The following is a 20,000-nucleotide window of genomic DNA, read 5'->3' on the forward strand; positions in this document are numbered from 1 at the left end:
GGCATCCAAAGTGCTAAAAAAAAAACAGTTGTTTAGGCGACACCGCATCTCGTTTCCATCATCATGCTGACCCACTGTGCTTTCACAGAGTTTGTCATGAGTCTGTCGTCTGCTTGAAGCTGGTGTGGTCCTGCCCTTCTGGCATGCCTCCCAAAGCTTTTCCAATTCAGCATCACATTGCAGTTTTTCTACATACGAGTTTGACACCGGTGTGCAGAGCAGTAGTTTCTGACTGCAGTAACTTGTTAGGAGGGCCAAAGAGCCCCAGGATTGTGTGAGTCATGTTAGCAATACACTTAAAGCTTGGCTCTGTCACTGCTTTCAATAAGCCTATGGCCCCAAGTCTGACATCTGTGCCATATGCACAAGTAGATTGGATTTCACCAAGCCATCTCTGATGTTGTCACTTGATTTCAAAATGACTGACACCGTGGCAAGGTGGCCAGTCCATGTCTGATCAAGAAGTCTTCTTCAGTTTCTCCCCAGTGTACCGTGCAGCCACCATGGGGTTTTCTAAAGTCATCGTACAGAGAGCTGCACACGTTGAACAAGTCCTCCATCGCCTCCTCAGATGACATAGCTGCACCACAACCAACTGGAGACGCTACAAAAGGCCGCTTTTCTCCCACTGAAAATGCGTCTGGGGTAACGCTGGCTCCTCATCACTGATGTGGCTGGGGTAACGCTGGCTCCTCATCACCGATGTGGCTGGGGTAACGCTGGCTCCTCATCACCGATGTGGCTGGGGTAACGCTGGCTCCTCATCACCGATGTGGCTGGGGTAACGCTGGCTCCTCATCACTGATGTGGCTGGGGTAACGCTGGCTCCTCATCACTGAGGTGGTCTGGTGGCTGGGGTAACGCTGGCTCCTCATCACTGAGGTGGTCTGGTGGCTGGGGTAACGCTGGCTCCTCATCACTGAGGTGGTCTGGTGGCTGGGGTAACGCTGGCTCCTCATCACTGAGAGGTGGTCTGGTGGCTGGGGTAACGCTGGCTCCTCATCACTGAGAGGTGGTCAGGTGGCTGAGGTAACGCTGGCTCCTCATCACCGATGTGGCTGGGGTAACGCTGGCTCCTCATCACTGAGAGGTGGTCTGGTGGCTGGGGTAACGCTGGCTCCTCATCACTGAGAGGTGGTCTGGTGGCTGGGGTAACGCTGGCTCCTCATCACTGAGAGGTGGTCTGGTGGCTGGGGTAACGCTGGCTCCTAACGCTGGCTTGTTGTGATGTTACCCTCGTGCTGCTGGTGCTAGGCCCTGACTCTTCTCCATCTTGTTGGTCAGCAGGCAGCGTGTGGGATGGCCAGACTGCGTGTGGGATGGCCAGGTTGTGCATTTGCTGCTAGGCTCCTCAGCCTTGGTGGTCGGGCTAGCAGGCTGCTCGTGAGTTCAGCATCTGTCTTGAAAATGGTGGTCCTCAGGTTTTTTTTGCTCTTGGCAGTGCCCAGCCATTTTGGGACATCCATGCTGATCAAAGCTTAGCCAACTAGCTGTAATTACTCACTGCGCCACTACCAACACTTAACGTAACTAGCTGTAGTGTCTGCAAAAGTGAGCAACCTTTTTCTCTCTCAGCAATAAAAAGAACGGTCAATTTGACCCCGCCCTGGGATCCAATGAGCTTCCTAAAAAAGGTAAAGAAGGCGGTACCTTATTTATTTAATTTTATTTATTTTACCTTTATTTAACCAGGTAGGCAAGTTGAGAACAAGTGTTACCAGTTTTAGAGATTTTTGTAGTTCGTTACAATCATTGGCAGCAGAGAACTGGAAGGAGAGGTGGCCGAAGGAGGAATTGGCTTTGGGGGTGACCAGAGAGATATACCTGCTGGAGCGCGTGCTACAGGTGGGTGCTGCTATGGTGACCAGCGAGCTGAGATAAGGGGGAACTTTACCTAGCAGGGTCTTGTAGATGACCTCGAGCCAGTGGGTTTGTCGACGAGTATGAAGCGAGGGCCAGCCAACGAGAGCGTACAGGTCGCAGTGGTGGGTAGTATATGGAGCTTTGCTCACAAAACGGATGGCACTGTGATAGACTGCATCCAATTTATTGAGTAGGGTATTGGAGGCTATTTTGTAAATGACATCGCCGAAGTCGAGGATCGGTAGGATCCTGGATTGGAGATGTTTGGCAGCATGAGTGAAAGATGCTTTGTTGCGAAATAGGAAGCCAATTCTAGATTTAACTTTGGATTGGAGATGTTTGATGTGAGTCTGGAAGGAGAGTTTACAGTCTAACCAGACACCTAGGTATTTGTAGTTGTCCACATATTCTAAGTCAGAACCGTCCAGAGTAGTGATGCTGGAAGGACGGGCAGGTGCAGGCAGCGATCGGTTGAAGAGCATGCATTTAGTTTTATTTGTATTTAAGAGCGGTTGGAGGCTACGGAAGGAGAGTTGTATGGCATTGAAGCTCGTCTGGAGGGTAGTTAACAGTGTCCAAAGAAGGGCCGGAAGTATACAGAATGGTGTCGTCTGCGTAGAGGTGGATCAGAGACTCACCAGCAGCAAGAGCGACATCATTGATGTATACAGAGAAAAGAGTCGGCCCAAGAATTTAACCCTGTGGCACCCCCATAGAGACTACCAGAGGCCCGGACATCAGGCCCTCCGATTTGACACATTGAACTCTGTCTGAGAAGTAGTTGGTGAACCAGGCGAGGCAATCATTTGAGAAACCAAGGCTATTGAGTCTGCCGATGAGGATGTGGTGATTGACAGAGTCGAAAGCCTTGGCCAGGTCAATGAATACGGGAGCACAGTATTGTTTCTTATCGATGGCGGTTAAGATATCGTTTAGGACCTTGAGCGTGGCTGAGGTGCACCCATGACCAGCTCTGAAACCAGATTGCATAGCGGAGAAGGTGCGGTGGGATTCGAAGTGGTCGGTAATCTGTTTGTTGACTTGGCTTTTGAAGACTTTAGAAAGGCAGGGTCAGATAGATATAGGTCTGTAGCAGTTTGGGTCAAGAGTGTTCCCCCCATTTGAAGAGGGGGATGACCGCAGCTGCTTTCCAATCTTTGGGAATCTCAGGTGACACGAAAGAGAGGTTGAACAGGCTAGTAATAGGGGTTGCAACAATTTCGGCAGATAGTTTTAGAAAGAAAGGGTCCAGATTGTCTAGCCCAGCTGATTTGTAGGGGTCCAGATTTTGCAGCTCTTTCAGAACATCAGCTGACTGGATTTGGGAGAAGGAGAAATGGGGAAGGCTTGGGCGAGTAGCTGTGGGGGGTGCAGTGCTGTTGACTGCGGTAGGGGTAGCCAGGTGGATAGCTTGGCCAGCCGTAGAAAAATGCCTATTGAAATTCTCAATTATAGTGGATTTATCGGTGGTGACATTTAAACTGAGTCCCCTTCTACTGGTCCAAATGTCAGTTGGCACAATGAAAACATCAGCTAGTTGCAATAGGTCTCTCAGCTTGGCTTCCATGGGGCATGATGGGGCATGAGGATGTCTCTGACCGTTCTATAGTAAGGTGGTGTGTAGCCTTGGCTTCCATGGGGCATGAGGATGTCTCTGACCGTACTATAGCAAGGTGGTGTGTAGCCTTGTTGAGCTGCAAAGTACCACATTCCTTCCTATTCTCCCTTTTAGTTAGGGGTTAGTAAGCTATATAAAAAATTTTAAAAAGCCTCATCCTATTGCCTCTCTTCCGAGACACTGCCGGGATTTTACATGCAGAAAAGTTAACTTGGAATGTGTCTTTCTCCTGCAAAGTTCGTTGCTGCTGTGTCTCGTTCTCTATAAATACAAATTCAAGCTTAATTAGCCTAATGATAATTAGGCAAATTACCATAAATTAGCACCAAAATAAGCCTAGGTTTTAACTCCAACCCTGTTCCTTGAGATACCCTCCTGTAGGTTTTAACTCCAACCCTGTTCCTGGAGAGATACCGTCCAGTAGGTTTTAACTCCAACCCTATTCCTGGAGAGATACCCTCCTGTAGGTTTTAACTCCAACCCTGTTCCTGGAGAGATACCCTCCTGTAGGTTTTAACTCCAACCCTGTTCCTGGAGACACCCTCCTGTAGGTTTTAACTCCAACCCTGTTCCTGGAGAGAGACCCTCCTGTAGGTTTTAACTCCAACCCTGTTCCTGGAGAGATACCCTCCTGTAGGTTTTAAGTCCAACCCCGTTCCTGGAGAGATACCCTCCTGTAGGTTTTAACTCCAACCTCAGTTGTAACTAACCTGATTCAGCTTATCAACCAGCTAATTACTAGAATCAGGTACGCTACATTAGGGTTGTAGTGAACCTACAGGAGGGTCTCTCTCCAGGAACAGGGTTAGAGAGCCCTGGCAAAATAACCCTATCAAAATAACCCTATCAAAACCAAAAGCTCCTTGAAAGAGGTATATGTCAGGCCTATTGGGGCAGAATCATTGATAGAATGAAAATTAACACATTTTATTTTTGGCTTATAAATACTTTGCTACCTTGACACAGTTAGCTACACTTAGCTAGTTACCCACCTTTTTCCTTTATTAGCATGTGCACATAGTACACCATCATGCTTTCAGGATACGTGTCTTTTCAGATTCCACAATGACTCTTTAGTTGTGGACACTACATCACAGCACTCCCTCTGTTGCTCTTGGTCCTCATCTTTAAGTCACCTTGATTTTGCACCTGTGTCTTTTATCAGTTTCTTTATGAAAATACTTAGCTTACTCCATGACCGTAGCTAAAGCAAGGGGTTATAGCAGCACACAAGTAGCCTACAAATGCATGCTGGGGCGGGCATGCCCTAAGCTCGTGAGGTGAACGGTACTTGAGCAAAATTGGAGGGGGTGAGAAGGCCGACACTCCAGCCTTTGGGGAAACCCGGTCCATGTAAATTGGGCATGCTCCGCTCACAGGTGAAGGATTCTTTTAAAAGAACATTAAGAGTTCTACAAACAGTTGTTACAACAACAAGAAAATAGCTTCAAGTGTTGTGTCCAAATACTGGTGGAGTCGACTAATAAAAGAATGGATGATCTGACCAGAGAAGTCCAAGACCTGAAGAACAGTTTGCGGTTCTCTCAGGGTCAGCTCGATGAGTTTAATTAAAACAGGAAGTTGACAGAAATCAGTAAGTTTTTGAGAGAGGACATCAGTTCTGTAGGTGAATCCATTATAATCAGATTTCTCCGTCATTGTTATCTTGAGGGACAATCAAGACAGGACAACATTGTTGTGGAGAGACCTGGACGGAGTCTGAAGAAAGAAATTTGAAATTATTTTGGAGAAACTGAAGATGGATCAAAGGCAGATTGAGGTGGAGCCCAGGCCCACCACAGGCCTGGAGAACCCACCACAGGCCTGGAGAACCCACCACAGGCCTGGAGAACCCACCACAGGCCTGGAGAACCCACCACAGGCCTGGAGAACCCACCACAGGCCTGGAGAACCCACCACAGGCCTGGAGAACCCACCACTGGCCCACCACAGGCCTGGAGAACCCACCACAGGCCTGGAGAACCCACCACAGGCCTGGAGAACCCACCACAGGAATGGAGAACCCACCACAGGCCTGGAGAACCCACCACAGGAATGGAAAACCCACCACCAGCCCAGGTGACAGGCCCAGGCCGATAGTGGTCAAGTTCCTAAGGTTAAAGGACAAGGTAGCTGTTCTGAACCGAGCCAAGAACTTGAGAGGAACATATAGTAAGTACATCTTCCTCAATGAGGACTATCCTGAAGCTGTGTGCCAGAAGAGGAAAGAACTTATCCTAGCCATGAAAGCTGCCAGAGCGCGTGGGGACATTGCTTACATCTGTTATGACAGGCTCATTGGTCACCCTCCCTCCCAGAAGCCTGGAAGGGATGAGAGAGCCAAGCCTGTGGTTCGTAGCATCAACCCTGCAGCACACACACACACACACACACACACACACACACACACCAACTGATTATTAGATCGACTGCTGAATGTTTATTTGTTTTGTTTTGTTTGATCTTTTCCATGTGATGTCTATTTCTGATAAGCTATGAAGGAAAGCACTACGAACAGCCCATATACATTTATGTAGCCTTAGAAATAAGGTTCATGAAATCAATAACTTGCTAACGTCATATAACATTCATAAATTAGCCATTTCTGAGACTCACTTAGATCATTTCTTTGATACAGCAGTAGCAATACAAGGCTATAACGTCTACAGGAATGCCTATGGGACAGGAATGCCTATGGGGGAGGTGTGTGTATCTCTGTAATGCTTCGAGAGGATCTCATGACAAAATGTTTTTGAAGTGTTGTGGTCATATAAAGCCTAATCTTTTGGGGTGTTGCTATAGGCCACCAAGTGCTAACAGTCAGTATCTAGATAATGTGTGTGAAATGCTTGATAGTGTATGTGATGTTAACGGAGGTCTATTATCTGGGTGACCTGAACATTGGCTGGTTAGCAACTAGCTGTTCTCTCAACAGGAATCTTCTGTGACTAATGGCTGTAATATAACCCAGGTTATCACTCAGCCAACTAAAGAGCAAACCAATAGTGTTGGATCTGTGACATCCACTTGTATTGATCATATCTTCACTAAGGCTGCAGAGCTTTGCTCAGCAATATCAGTTCCCATTGGCTGTAGTTAGTGACCAGAACATTGTGGCAATAACAAGGAAAGCCAAAGTGCCAAATGTTGGTCCTAAATTAATTCATAAGAGATCATACTAAATGTTTTCTCAGGACTCTTGTTGAAGATTTTTTTTAAATGTGTGTTGGTCTGACGTGTATGAGGAAGTGAATCCAGATGCAGCACTGGAAGTATTTGTAGAAATATTCCTGCTAATTGTTGATAAGAAAGCACCTGTTAATAAATGAACTGTTAGAGCCCTCTGGATTAATGATTCATAGAAAAATGTTATGGTTCTTTTATCTATTGTGTTTTGTTGCTTTTTGGTGCTATTTCTCTGTCTGCATGCTACGTGTTTCTCTGTCTGCATGCTACGTGTTGCTCTGTCTGCATGCTACGTGTTGCTCTGTCTGCATGCTACGTGTTTCTCTGTCTGCATGCTACGTGTTGCTCTGTCTGCATGCTACGTGTTGCTCTGTCTGCATGCTACGTGTTGCTCTGTCTGCATGCTACGTGTTGCTCTGACTGCATGCTACGTGTTGCTCTGTCTGCATGCTACGTGTTGCTTGTCCTATGTTTCTCTGCATGTGTATAATATATATATATATAACTATTGAGAATGGTAGCAGACTGTATTACCACCAGGTATAATAGACAACATTGATGGTAAACTATTGAGAATGGTAGCAGACTCTATTACCTCCAGGTATAGACAACCTAGATGGGAAACTATTGAGAATGGTAGCAGACTGTATTACCATATAGACAACCTAGATGGTAAACTATTGGAGAATGGTAGCAGACTGTATTACCATATAGACAACCTAGATGGTAAACTATTGGAGAATGGTAGCAGACTGTATTACCTCCAGGTATAGACAACCTAGATGGTAAACTATTGAGAATGGTAGCAGACTGTATTACCATATAGACAACCTAGATGGTAAACTATTGAGAATGGTAGCAGACTGTATTACCATATAGACAACCTTGATGGTAAACTATTGAGAATGGTAGCAGACTGTATTACCACCAGGTATAGACAACCTAGATGGTAAACTGTAGAGAATGGTAGCAGACTGTATTACCACCAGGTATAGACAACCTAGATGGTAAACTATTGAGAATGGTAGCAGACTGTATTACCATATAGACAACCTTGATGGGAAACTATTGAGAATGGTAGCAGACTGTATTACCATATAGACAACCTAGATGGTAAACTATTGAGAATGGTAGCAGACTGTATTACCACCAGGTCTAGACAACCTTGATGGGAAACTATTGAGAATGGTAGCAGACTGTATTACCATATAGACAACCTTGATGGTAAACTATTGAGAATGGTAGCAGACTGTATTACCACCAGGTATAGACAACCTAGATGGTAAACTATTGAGAATGGTAGCAGACTGTATTACCACCAGGTCTAGACAACCTAGATGGTAAACTATAGAGAATGGTAGCAGACTGTATTACCACCAGGTCTAGACAACCTTGATGGTAAACTATAGAGAATGGTAGCAGACTGTATTACCATATAGACAACCTAGATGGTAAACTATTGAGAATGGTAGCAGACTGTATTACCATATAGACAACCTTGATGGTAAACTATTGAGAATGGTAGTAGACTGTATTACCACCAGGTATAATAGACAACCTAGATGGTAAACTATTGAGAATGGTAGCAGACCGTATTACCATATAGACAACCTAGATGGGAAACTATTGAGAATGGTAGCAGACTGTATTACCACCAGGTCTAGACAACCTAGATGGTAAACTATAGAGAATGGTAGCAGACTGTATTACCATATAGACAACCTTGATGGAAACTATTGAGAATGGTAGCAGACTGTATTACCATATAGACAACCTAGATGGTAAACTATTGAGAATGGTAGCAGACTGTATTACCACCAGGTCTAGACAACCTAGATGGTAAACTATTGAGAATGGTAGCAGACTGTATTACCATATAGACAACCTAGATGGTAAACTATTGAGAATGGTAGCAGACTGTATTACCTCCAGGTATAGACAACCTAGATGGGAAACTATTGAGAATGGTAGCAGACTGTATTACCATATAGACAACCTAGATGGTAAACTATTGGAGAATGGTAGCAGACTGTATTACCTCCAGGTATAGACAACCTAGATGGGAAACTATTGAGAATGGTAGCAGACTGTATTACCAGTATAGACAACCTAGATGGTAAACTATTGAGAATGGTAGCAGACTGTATTACCATATAGACAACCTTGATGGTAAACTATTGAGAATGGTAGCAGACTGTATTACCACCAGGTATAGACAACCTAGATGGTAAACTATTGAGAATGGTAGCAGACTGTATTACCACCAGGTATAGACAACCTTGATGGTAAACTATAGATCATGGTAGCAGACTGTATTACCACCAGGTATAGACAACCTTGATGGGAAACTATAGAGAATGGTAGCAGACTGTATTACCATATAGACAACCTTGATGGAAACTATTGAGAATGGTAGCAGACTGTATTACCATATAGACAACCTAGATGGTAAACTATTGAGAATGGTAGCAGACTGTATTACCACCAGGTCTAGACAACCTAGATGGTAAACTATTGAGAATGGTAGCAGACTGTATTACCATATAGACAACCTAGATGGTAAACTATTGAGAATGGTAGCAGACTGTATTACCTCCAGGTATAGACAACCTAGATGGGAAACTATTGAGAATGGTAGCAGACTGTATTACCATATAGACAACCTAGATGGTAAACTATTGGAGAATGGTAGCAGACTGTATTACCTCCAGGTATAGACAACCTAGATGGGAAACTATTGAGAATGGTAGCAGACTGTATTACCATATAGACAACCTAGATGGTAAACTATTGAGAATGGTAGCAGACTGTATTACCATATAGACAACCTTGATGGTAAACTATTGAGAATGGTAGCAGACTGTATTACCACCAGGTATAGACAACCTAGATGGTAAACTATTGAGAATGGTAGCAGACTGTATTACCACCAGGTATAGACAACCTTGATGGTAAACTATAGATCACGGTAGCAGACTGTATTACCACCAGGTATAGACAACCTTGATGGGAAACTATAGAGAATGGTAGCAGACTGTATTACCACCAGGTATAGACAATCTTGATGGTAAACTATAGAGAATGGTAGCAGACTGTATTACCACCAGGTATAGACAACCTTGATGGTAAACTATTGAGAATGGTAGCAGACTGTATTACCACCAGGTATAATAGACAACATTGATGGTAAACTATTGAGAATGGTAGCAGACTGTATTACCACCAGGTCTAGACAACCTTGATGGTAAACTATAGAGAATGGTAGCAGACTGTATTACCACCAGGTCTAGACAACCTAGATGGGAAGCTATTGAGAATGGTAGCAGACTGTATTACCACCAGGTATAGACTACCTTGATGGTAAACTATTGAGAATGGTAGCAGACTGTATTACCATATAGACAACCTAGATGGTAAACTATTGAGAATGGTAGCAGACTGTATTACCACCAGGTATAGACAACCTAGATGGGAAACTATTGAGAATGGTAGCAGACTGTATTACCACCAGGTCTAGACAACCTAGATGGGAAACTATTGAGAATGGTAGCAGACTCTATTACCACCAGGTCTAGACAACCTTGATGGTAAACTATTGAGAACGGTAGCAGACTCTATTGCTAACCCTATTTGTTATATACTGTATTTAACCAAAGCCTAAAGGTGTGTGTGTGTGTGTTGGCTGTGTCCGTCCACAGGTGTGGAATGAAGCTAAAATAATTCCACTGCCTAACAACAGTAAAGCACCCTTTGCTGGCTCTAACAACCCGACCAATCAGTTTGCTGCCTGTTCTTAGTAAACTGATGGAGAGAAATGTGTTTGACCAAATACAATGCTATTTTTCAGAGAACAGGTTAACTACTGACTTTCAGCATGCGTATAGAGAAGGACACTCAACTTGTACTGCTCTGACTCAGATGACTGATGATTGGTTAAAAGAAATGGCTAATTACACACACAGTGCCCTCCACTAATGTTGGCACCCTTGGTAAATATGAGCAAAATGGGTTCTGAAAAAAATTATATTATTTATCCTCTTGGTCTTTCATTCAAAATATTCACAAAAATCGAACCTTTTTAATTAAAGTAAAATAATTGAAAGAAAAAATAAATTATCATCATAAAACAAATATTTCTCAAGTATGTGTGCCACTGACACTCCTTCATTCAATACTTTGTGCAACCTCCCTTTGTCAAGATAACAGCTCTGAGTCTTCTCCTATAATGTGTAATGAGGTTAGAGAACACATGGCAAGGGATCCGAGACCATTCCTCCGTACAGAATCTCTCCAGATCCTTCAGATTCTGAGGTCCACGCTTGTGGACTTTCCTCTTTAGCTCTTCTGTGGGGTTTAGGCCAGGGGCAGGGGCGGAAATCCTGGGGGGACGGGGGGGACACGACCCCCCCCCCCATCCTGGGAAAAATATGATTTGTCCCCCCCAATATATCACTGAAACATAACTATGTAATTTAAATAATATTAATAATACGCAATGAAAGCAATTGTGCTGATTATAGACACTTAATAGCGCGTTTTTAAGTTTCAAAAGATTGCGACCCCCCCCGCCCGCCCTTTGCCTCACAATGGTTTGATCCACTGCCAGTTCCTTAGTTTGCACGTAACTGCCGTGAGGTTCATCCAGTCAATCGCGCACACACACACTAGCTGAATATGCAGAGCTAGCGCGCAAATATTAACTATTAAGCTAGCTAGTACCTATTCCATTTATGTGGCCTCGTCAAAGATGGAATCTTTGCTATCGTCAATGTATTCCAAGAATCGCATGCAGATAATGTAAGTTAGTGCTTCAAAGTCCCTGTGATAAGGTTAGCGATAAACTGAAGTCCAAACTGAACAGAACTACACTGCTGCAAAATCTGGACCCCTACAAATCAGCCGGGCTCGACAATCTGGACCCTTTCTAAAATTATCTGCCGAAATTATTGCAACCCCTATTACTAGCCTGTTCAACCTCTCTTTCGTGTCGTCTGAGATTCCCATAGATTGGAAAGCAGCTGCTGTCATCCCCCTCTTCAAAGGAGGTGACACTCTTGACCCAAATTGCTACAGACCTATATCCATCCTACCCTGCCTTTCTAAGGTCTTCGAAAGCCAAGTTAACAAACAGATTACCGACCATTTCGAATCCCACCGCACCCTCTCCGCTATGCAATCTGGTTTCAGAGCTGGTCATGGGTGCACCTCAGCCACGCTCAAGGTCCTAAATGACATCGTAACCGCCATCGATAAGAAACAATACTGTGCTGCCGTATTCATTGACCTGGCCAAAGCTTTTGACTCTGTTAACCTGTTAGGGCTAGGGGGCAGTATTGACACGGCTGGATAAAAAACATACCCGATTTAATCTGGTTACCACTCCTACCCAGTAACTAGAATATGCATATACTTATTACATATGGATAGAAAACACCCTAAATTTTCAATGCTGTCTGTGAGTATAACAGAACTCAAATGGCAGGTCAAAACCTGAGAGATTCCTTTACAGGAAGTGGCCTGTCTGACCATTTCTTGAACTTGTTTTCCATCTCTATCATTTACTAAGGATCTCTGCTCTAACGTGACACTTCCCACGTCTTCCATAGGCTCTCAGAGCCCGGGAAAAAACAGAATGTCGTCATTCCAGCCCCAGGCTGAAACACATTATCGCCTTTCTCAAGTGGCCGATCAAGGGACACTGGCTTATGCGCGTGACCCCGACCGCCCCCGCCTTTGGGATTTTTTCCTCTGTTTGCCGAAAAGGAGATTCCCTGTCGGAATATTATCGCTTTTTCACGAGAAAAATGTCGTAAAAATTGATTTTAAACAGCGGTTGACATGCTTCGGGTACGGTAATGGAATACTTAGAATTTTATTGTCACGAATTGCGCCATGCGCGCGACACTTCTTTACTATTTCGGATAGTGTCTGGACGCATACGAACAAAACGCCGCTATTCGGATATAACGATGGATTATTTTGGACCAAACCAACATTTGTTATTGAAGTAGCAGTCCTGGGTGTGTATTCTGACGAAGACAACAAAAGGTAATCAAACTTTTATAATAGTAAATATGATTATGGTGAGTGCTAAACTTGCCGGGTGTCTAAATAAGCGAGCCCGTGATGCCTGGGCTATGTACTTAGAATATTGCAAAATGTGCTTTCACCAAAAAGCTATTTTAAAATCGGACATATCGAGTGCATAGAGGAGGTCTGTATCTATAATACTTAAAATAATTGTTATGCTTTTTGTGAACGTTTATCGTGAGTAATTTAGTAAAATGTTAGCGAATTCCCGGAAGTATGCTAGTTCTGAACGTCACATGCTAATGTAAAAAGCTGGTTTTTGATATAAATATGAACTTGATTGAACAAAACATGCATGTATTGTATAACATAATGTCCTAGGGTTGTCATCTGATGAAGATCATCAAAGGTGAGTGCTGCATTTAGCTGTCTTCTGGGTTTTGGTGACATTATATGCTGGCTTGAAAAATGGGTGTCTGATTATTTCTGGCTTGGTACTCTGCTGACATAATCTAATGTTTTGCTTTCGTTGTAAAGCCTTTTTGAAATCGGACAGTGTGGTTAGATTAACGAGAGTCTTGTCTTTAAATGGCTGTAAAATAGTCATATGTTTGAGAAATTGAAGTAGTAGGATTTTTAAGGTTTTGAAAATCGCGCCACAGGATAGCAGTGGCTGTTACGTAGGTGGGACGAATTCGTCCCGCCTAGCCTAGAGAGGTTAATCACCACATCCTCATCGGCAGACTCAGTAGCCTTGGTTTCTCAAACGATTGCGTCGCCTGGTTCACCAACTACTTCTCTGACAGAGTTCAGTGTGTCAAATCGGAGGGCCTACTGTCTGGACCTCTGGCAGTCTCTATGGGGGTACCACAGGGTTCAATTCTTGGGCCAACTCTTTTCTCTGTATACATAAATGATGTCGCTCTTGCTGCTGGTGAATCTCTGATCCACCTCTACGCAGACGACACCATTCTGTACACTTCTGGCCCTTCTTTGGACACTGTGTTAACCTCTATGGGACCGGCGGGACGAATTCGTCCCACCTACGTAACATCCACTGCCAGCCTGTGGCGCGATTTTCAAAATCTTCAAAATCCTATTACTTCAATTTCTCAAACATATGACTATTTTACAGCCATTTAAAGATAAGACTCTCGTTAATCTAACCACACTGTCCGATTTCAAAAAGGCTTTACAACGAAAGCAAAACATTAGATTATGTCAGCAGAGTACCAAGCCAGAAATAATCAGACACCCATTTTTCAAGCCAGCATATAATGTCACCAAAACCCAGAAGACAGCTAAATGCAGCACTCACCTTTGATGATCTTCATCAGATGACAACCCTAGGACATTATGTTATACAATACATGCATGTTTTGTTCAATCAAGTTCATATTTATATCAAAAACCAGCTTTTTACATTAGCATGTGACGTTCAGAACTAGCATACCCCCCGCAAACTTACGGGGAATTCGCTAACATTTTACTAAATTACTCACGATAAACGTTCACAAAAAGCATAACAATTATTTTAAGAATTATAGATACAGACCTCCTCTATGCACTCGATATGTCCGATTTTAAAATAGCTTTTGGTGAAAGCACATTTTGCAATATTCTAAGTATATAGCCCAGGCATCACGGGCTCGCTTATTTAGACACCCGGCAAGTTTAGCACTCACCATAATCATATTTACTATTATAAAAATGTCATTACCTTTTGTTGTCTTCGTCAGAATGCACACCCAGGACGTCTACTTCAATAACAAATGTTGGTTTGGTCCAAAATAATCCATCGTTATATCCGAATAGCGGCGTTTTGTTCGATGCGTTCAGACACTATCCGAAATGGTAAAGAAGTGTCGCGCTGGCGCAATTCCTGACAATAAAATTCAAAGTATTCAATTGCCGTACGTCGAAGCATGTCAACCGCTGTTTAAAATCAATTTTTACGTCATTTTTCTCGTAGAAAAGCGGTAAAATTCCGACAGGGAATCTCCTTTTCGCAAACAGAGGAAAAAATCCCAAAGGCGGGGCGGTCGGGGTCACGCGCATAAGCTAGTGTCTCTTGATGGGCCACTTGAGAAAGGCGATAATGTGTTTCAGCCTGGGGCTGGAATGACGACATTCTCTTTTTCCCGGGCTATGAGAGCCTATGGACGACGTGGGAAGTGTCACGTTAGAGCAGAGATCCTTAGTAAATGATAGAGATGGCAAAGAAGTTCCAGAAATGGTCAGACAGGCCACTTCCTGTAAAGGAATCTCTCAGGTTTTGACCTGCCATTTGAGTTCTGTTATACTCACAGACACCATTCAAACAGTTTTAGAAAATTTAGGGTGTTTTCTATCCATATGTAATAAGTATATGCATATTCTAGTTACTGAGTAGGAGTGGTAACCAGATTAATTCGGGTATGTTTTTTATCCAGCCGTGTCAATGCTGCCCCCTAGCCCTAACAGGTTAACAACCCTCCAGACGAGCTTCAATGCCATTCAACTCTCCTTCCGTGGTCTCCAACTGCTCCTAAACACAAGTAAAACTAAATGCATGCTCTTCAACCGATCGCTGCACCTGCCCGCCTGTCCAGCATCACTTCTCTGGACGGTTCTAACTTAGAATTTGTGGACAACTACAACTACCTAGGTGTCTGGTTAGACTGTAAACTCTCCTTCCAGACTCACATCAATCATCTCCAATCCAAAGTGAAATCTCGAATTGGCTTCCTATTTCGCAACAAAGCATCCTTCACTCATGCTGCCAAACATACCCTCGTAAAACTGACCATCCTACCAATCCTCGACTTCGGCGATGTCATTTACAAAATAGCTTCCAATACCCTACTCAACAAGCTGGATGCAGTCTATCACAGTGCCATCCGTTTTGTCACCAAAGCCCCATATACTACCCACCACTGCGACCTGTACGCTCTCGTTGGCTGGCCTTCGCTTCATAGTCGTCGCCAAACACATTGGCTCCAGGTCATCTACAAGACCCTGCTAGGTAAAGTCCCCCCTTATCTCCGCTCACTGGTCACCATAGCAGCACCCACCTGTAGAACGCGCTCCAGCAGGTATATCTCTCTGGTCACCCCTAAAGCCAACTCCTCCTTTGGTCGTCTCTCCTTCCAGTTCTCTGCTGCCAATGACTGGAACGAACTACAAAAATATCTGAAACTGGAAACACTTATCTCCCTCACTAGCTTTAAGCACCAGCTGTCAGAGCAGCTCACAGATCACTGCACCTGTACATAGCCCATCTATAATTTAGCCCAAACTACTACCTCTTCCCCTACTGTATTTATTTATTTATTTTATTTATTTTGCTCCTAAATATATTATTTATATTTTATCTCTGAACTTTCTTCAAACTACAAATCTACCATTCCAGTGTTTTTCTTGCTATACTTTATTTACTTTGCCACCATGGCATTTTTTTGCCTTTACCTCCCTTATCTCACATCATTTGCTCACATTGTATATAATCTTTTTTTTTTTATATATATATATATTTTTTTTCTTCTACTGCATCATTGATTGTATGTTGTTTTATTCCATGTGTAACTCTGTGTTTTTGTATGTTGTCGAACTGCTTTGCTTTATCTTGGCCAGGTCGCAATTGTAAATGAGAACTTGTTCTCAACTTGCCTACCTGGTTAAATAAAGGTGAAATAAAATAAATAAATAAATAAACACTCTCTTCTACCATTGTCTTAAATATAATTAATGGTCTCGTTGCAAAAGCTAAATTGTCGCAAGGGAACTTTTATTTATTTTATTTCACCTTTATTTAACCCCGTAGTTGGAGGGCCCCGTAGTTGGAGGGCCCCGTAGTTGGAGGGCCCCGTAGTTGGAGGGCCCCGTAGTTGGAGGGCCCCGTAGTTGGAGCTGTATTGTCAGATTTCAGTGCAGCCTTTTAATGTTATTGATCATACATTGTTATTAAAGACACTGACTTGCTATGACTTTACATGACCTGCCATCACCTGGTTGGAGAGTTAGGCCTATTCAACCAATAGAACCAAGAGAGTGTTCTTCAGTGGAAGCTTCTCTAACATCGGATATGTACAGTGCGGTGACCCTCAGGGCAGTTGCCTTGGGCCGTTACTCTTCTCTATTTTTGCAAATGATTTGCCACTGGTCTTACACAAAGCTAGAGTGACTATGTATGCAGATGACTCCACACTCTACATGTCAGCACCCAAAGCCAGTGACATCACTGACATTCTAAAACAAGGAGTTACAGTCAGTATCAGAATGAGTGATTTAATAATAGACTGGTCTTAAATACATCGACAACTAAACGCATTGTGATTGGTTGAAAACATTCTCTATGACATAAACCTCAACTGGAGTTGTGTATAAAGGGTGTGACCATTCAACCATTTCAGGAAGCTAAACTCCCAGGTATAACATTATATAGTCAGTTATCATGGTCAAGTCGTATTGACTAAGTTGTTGTGAAGATGGGGGAGGAGTCTGTTTAATAAAAATATGTTCTGTGTTTTTGACACAAATCAACTACTAGTTATCCAGGCTCTGGATAATGAGCTGTACTAGTTATCCAGGCTCTGGATAATGAGCTGTACTAGTTATCCAGGCTGTGGTCTTGTCTCGTCTTGATTACTGTCTGGTAGAATGGACTAGGTTAGAGGATATGGGCAAGTGCAGCAAAGAGAGCAGCTTGTCCTTAACTGCATGTACAGAACTAACATCAACATGCCGGTCTTTCCTGGTTGAGGGTTGACCTGAGATTAACTACATTAATTCTTGTTTTTGTGAGAAATATTATTGTTGAAATTTTGAAAATTGTCTGTATAATCAACTTACATATAACTGACACCCATACATACCCCACCAGACATGCCACCAGGGGTCTCTTCACACACCCATACATACCCCACCAGACATGCCACCAGGAGCCTCTTCACACACCCATACATACCCCACCAGACATGCCACCAGGGGTCTCTTCACACACCCATACATACCCCACCAGGGGTCTCTTCACAGTCCCCAAATCCAGAACGAATTCAAGGCAATGCACGTTATTATACAAAGCCATGATCACATGAAAATCCATTCCTTCTCAAACAGCTAAATTTGCTTTAAAAACGCCAACAAACACAACGCCTCTCCCCTATCTGGCCTAGCTGTAATGTCTGTCAATGTTTTTAAAATGATGTCAATTCTAAAGTATTTTTCTCTGTCATTTCTTTTTCATTATGTGGTGGACCCCAGGAAGACTTGCTGTCACAACTGCAGTCGGCTAATGTAATGGGGATCCCAATCAAATCTATAATGTTCCTCTCTTCTGAGTCTTCGCCAGTAAATTAGGATACTCCCTCTCGTTACCTTCCCTTCCCTATTTCTTCCTCTCTCTCGTTCCCAGTCTCTCTCGGTAACTGTGTTCTATTGTGTTGCTAGGCGCTGTTTATGTAGCTGTAACTCTTAACATTCCTAAATCAATCTTTGGTGTCTCAGCGGACTCTCTATATCTCTTGTCTGTGTGTGTGTGTAGGCCTGTGTGTGTGTGTAGGCCTGTGTGTGTGTGTGTAGGCCTTGTGTGTGTGTGTGTGTGTGTGTGTAGGCCTGTGTGTGTGTGTGTGTAGGCCTGTGTGTGTGTGTGTGTGTGTGTGTAAGCCTGTGTGTGTAAGCCTGTGTGTGTGTGTGTGTGTGTGTGTGTGTGTGTGAGAGTTCTATTGGGTGCTTGTTACCATGGTGACAGTGTCTCTGATGTGGATTCTCTCTCCAGGTGTTTTCCTCCAGTGATGAAGCTCCAATTAACAAGAAGCTTCCTAAGGAGCTGCTGCTCAGGTTAGTTACACACACACACACACACACCTGAGTGCTCGCCCCAGGGCTTAAAGTGGGAGGGTAACTTATTAAAAAAGGACATGGCTGCCCTCACTTAGCAGACTGTTAACCTGGAGTGGTTAGGGGGGTGTGTGTGTGTGTGTGTGTGTGTGTGTGTGTGTGTGTGTGTGTGTGTGTGTGTGTGTGTGTGTGTGTTTCACCTTTAAAATGTATGTCCTACTAGCTATGCGACCTACAGAGGCTGTGTGTAACCCTACTCATCTGAGATCACTGTCTCTAATACACACACACACACACTGGTATAATGGTGTGTATATAGGTGGGTTCTGTCTGTCTGAAGTTCACACAGCTGGAGCTGAGCACTGCGGAATTTCCCACAGAGGCTATTTATAGTACAAACAACACATACAGAGCCTTCAGAAAGTATTCCCACTACTAGACTTAGTCCACATATTGTTGTGTGGATTAAATAGAGATGATGTGTCGCTGACCTACACACAATACCCCAAAATGTCCAAGTGGAATTACGTTTTTACAAATGAATTCATTAAAAGCTGAAATGGCTTGAGTTAATAAGTGTTTAACCTGTTTTGTTATGGCATGCCAAAATAAGTTAAGAGTAAGAATGTGCTTAATAAGTTGCATGGAATAGTGTTTAACATGATTGTTGAATGACCACCTCATCTCTGTACCCCACACATACAGTTATCTCTAAGGTCCCTCAGTCGAGCAGTGAATTTCAAACAGACCAGGGAGATTTTCCACATTTTATGTTTACATTTAAATCGCTCTGGATAGGAGCGTCTGCTAAATGACGTAAATGTTAACTGCCTTGCTCAATAGCAGAACGGCAGATTTTCCCACCTAGTCAGCTCGGTGATTTTAAACCAACGACCTTTCGGTTACTGGCCCAACACTCTGAACCGCAAGGCGACCTGCCATTGGCCTCATGGTGAAATCCCTTCCTCTCCGCCAACTGAGTTAGGAAGGACACCTGTATCTTTGTAGTGACTGGGTGTATTGATACACCATCCAGAGCTTAATTAATAACTTCACTATGTTCAAATGGATATTCAATGTCTACTTCTTAAATGTTTACCCATCTAGCAATACGTGTCCTTTGCGAGGCGTTGGAAAATCTCCCTGGTCTAATCTGTGTTTGAAATTCACTGCTCGACTGAGGGACCTGACAATTATCTGTATGTGTGGGGTACAGAGATGAGGTAGTCAATCAAAAAGCATACCCATAACATGGTGCAGCCACCACCATGCTTGAAAATATGAAAAGCGATACTCGGTGATTGTTTCCCCAAACATAACACTTTTTATTCAGCACTTAAAGTTAATTTCTTTGCCATTATTTTTTTCAGTTTTACTTTAGTGTCTTTTTGCAAACAGGACGCATGTTTTTGGAATATTTTGTTTCTGTACAGGATTCCTTTTCACTCTGTCATGTAGGTTAGTATTGTGGAGTAACTACAATGTT

At 43.4% G+C, this 20,000-nt stretch overlaps 1 protein-coding gene across 2 annotated transcripts in view; it reads left to right on the top strand.

The window, feature by feature from the left end:
* The window catches only part of LOC106570633 (F-box/LRR-repeat protein 2), a 44,323-nt gene that overhangs the window by 6,310 nt on the left and 18,013 nt on the right, over positions 1–20,000 (top strand). For both annotated transcript variants that reach the window (XM_045694963.1, XM_045694962.1), the window contains exon 2: positions 18,453–18,514. In XM_045694963.1, coding sequence (XP_045550919.1) covers positions 18,453–18,514 — 62 coding nt within the window. The remainder of the gene's footprint in view (positions 1–18,452; positions 18,515–20,000) is intronic.

Source organism: Salmo salar, chromosome ssa14 (genome assembly GCF_905237065.1).
Source record: "Salmo salar chromosome ssa14, Ssal_v3.1, whole genome shotgun sequence".
In the NCBI taxonomy this organism is placed as follows: domain Eukaryota; kingdom Metazoa; phylum Chordata; class Actinopteri; order Salmoniformes; family Salmonidae; genus Salmo; species Salmo salar.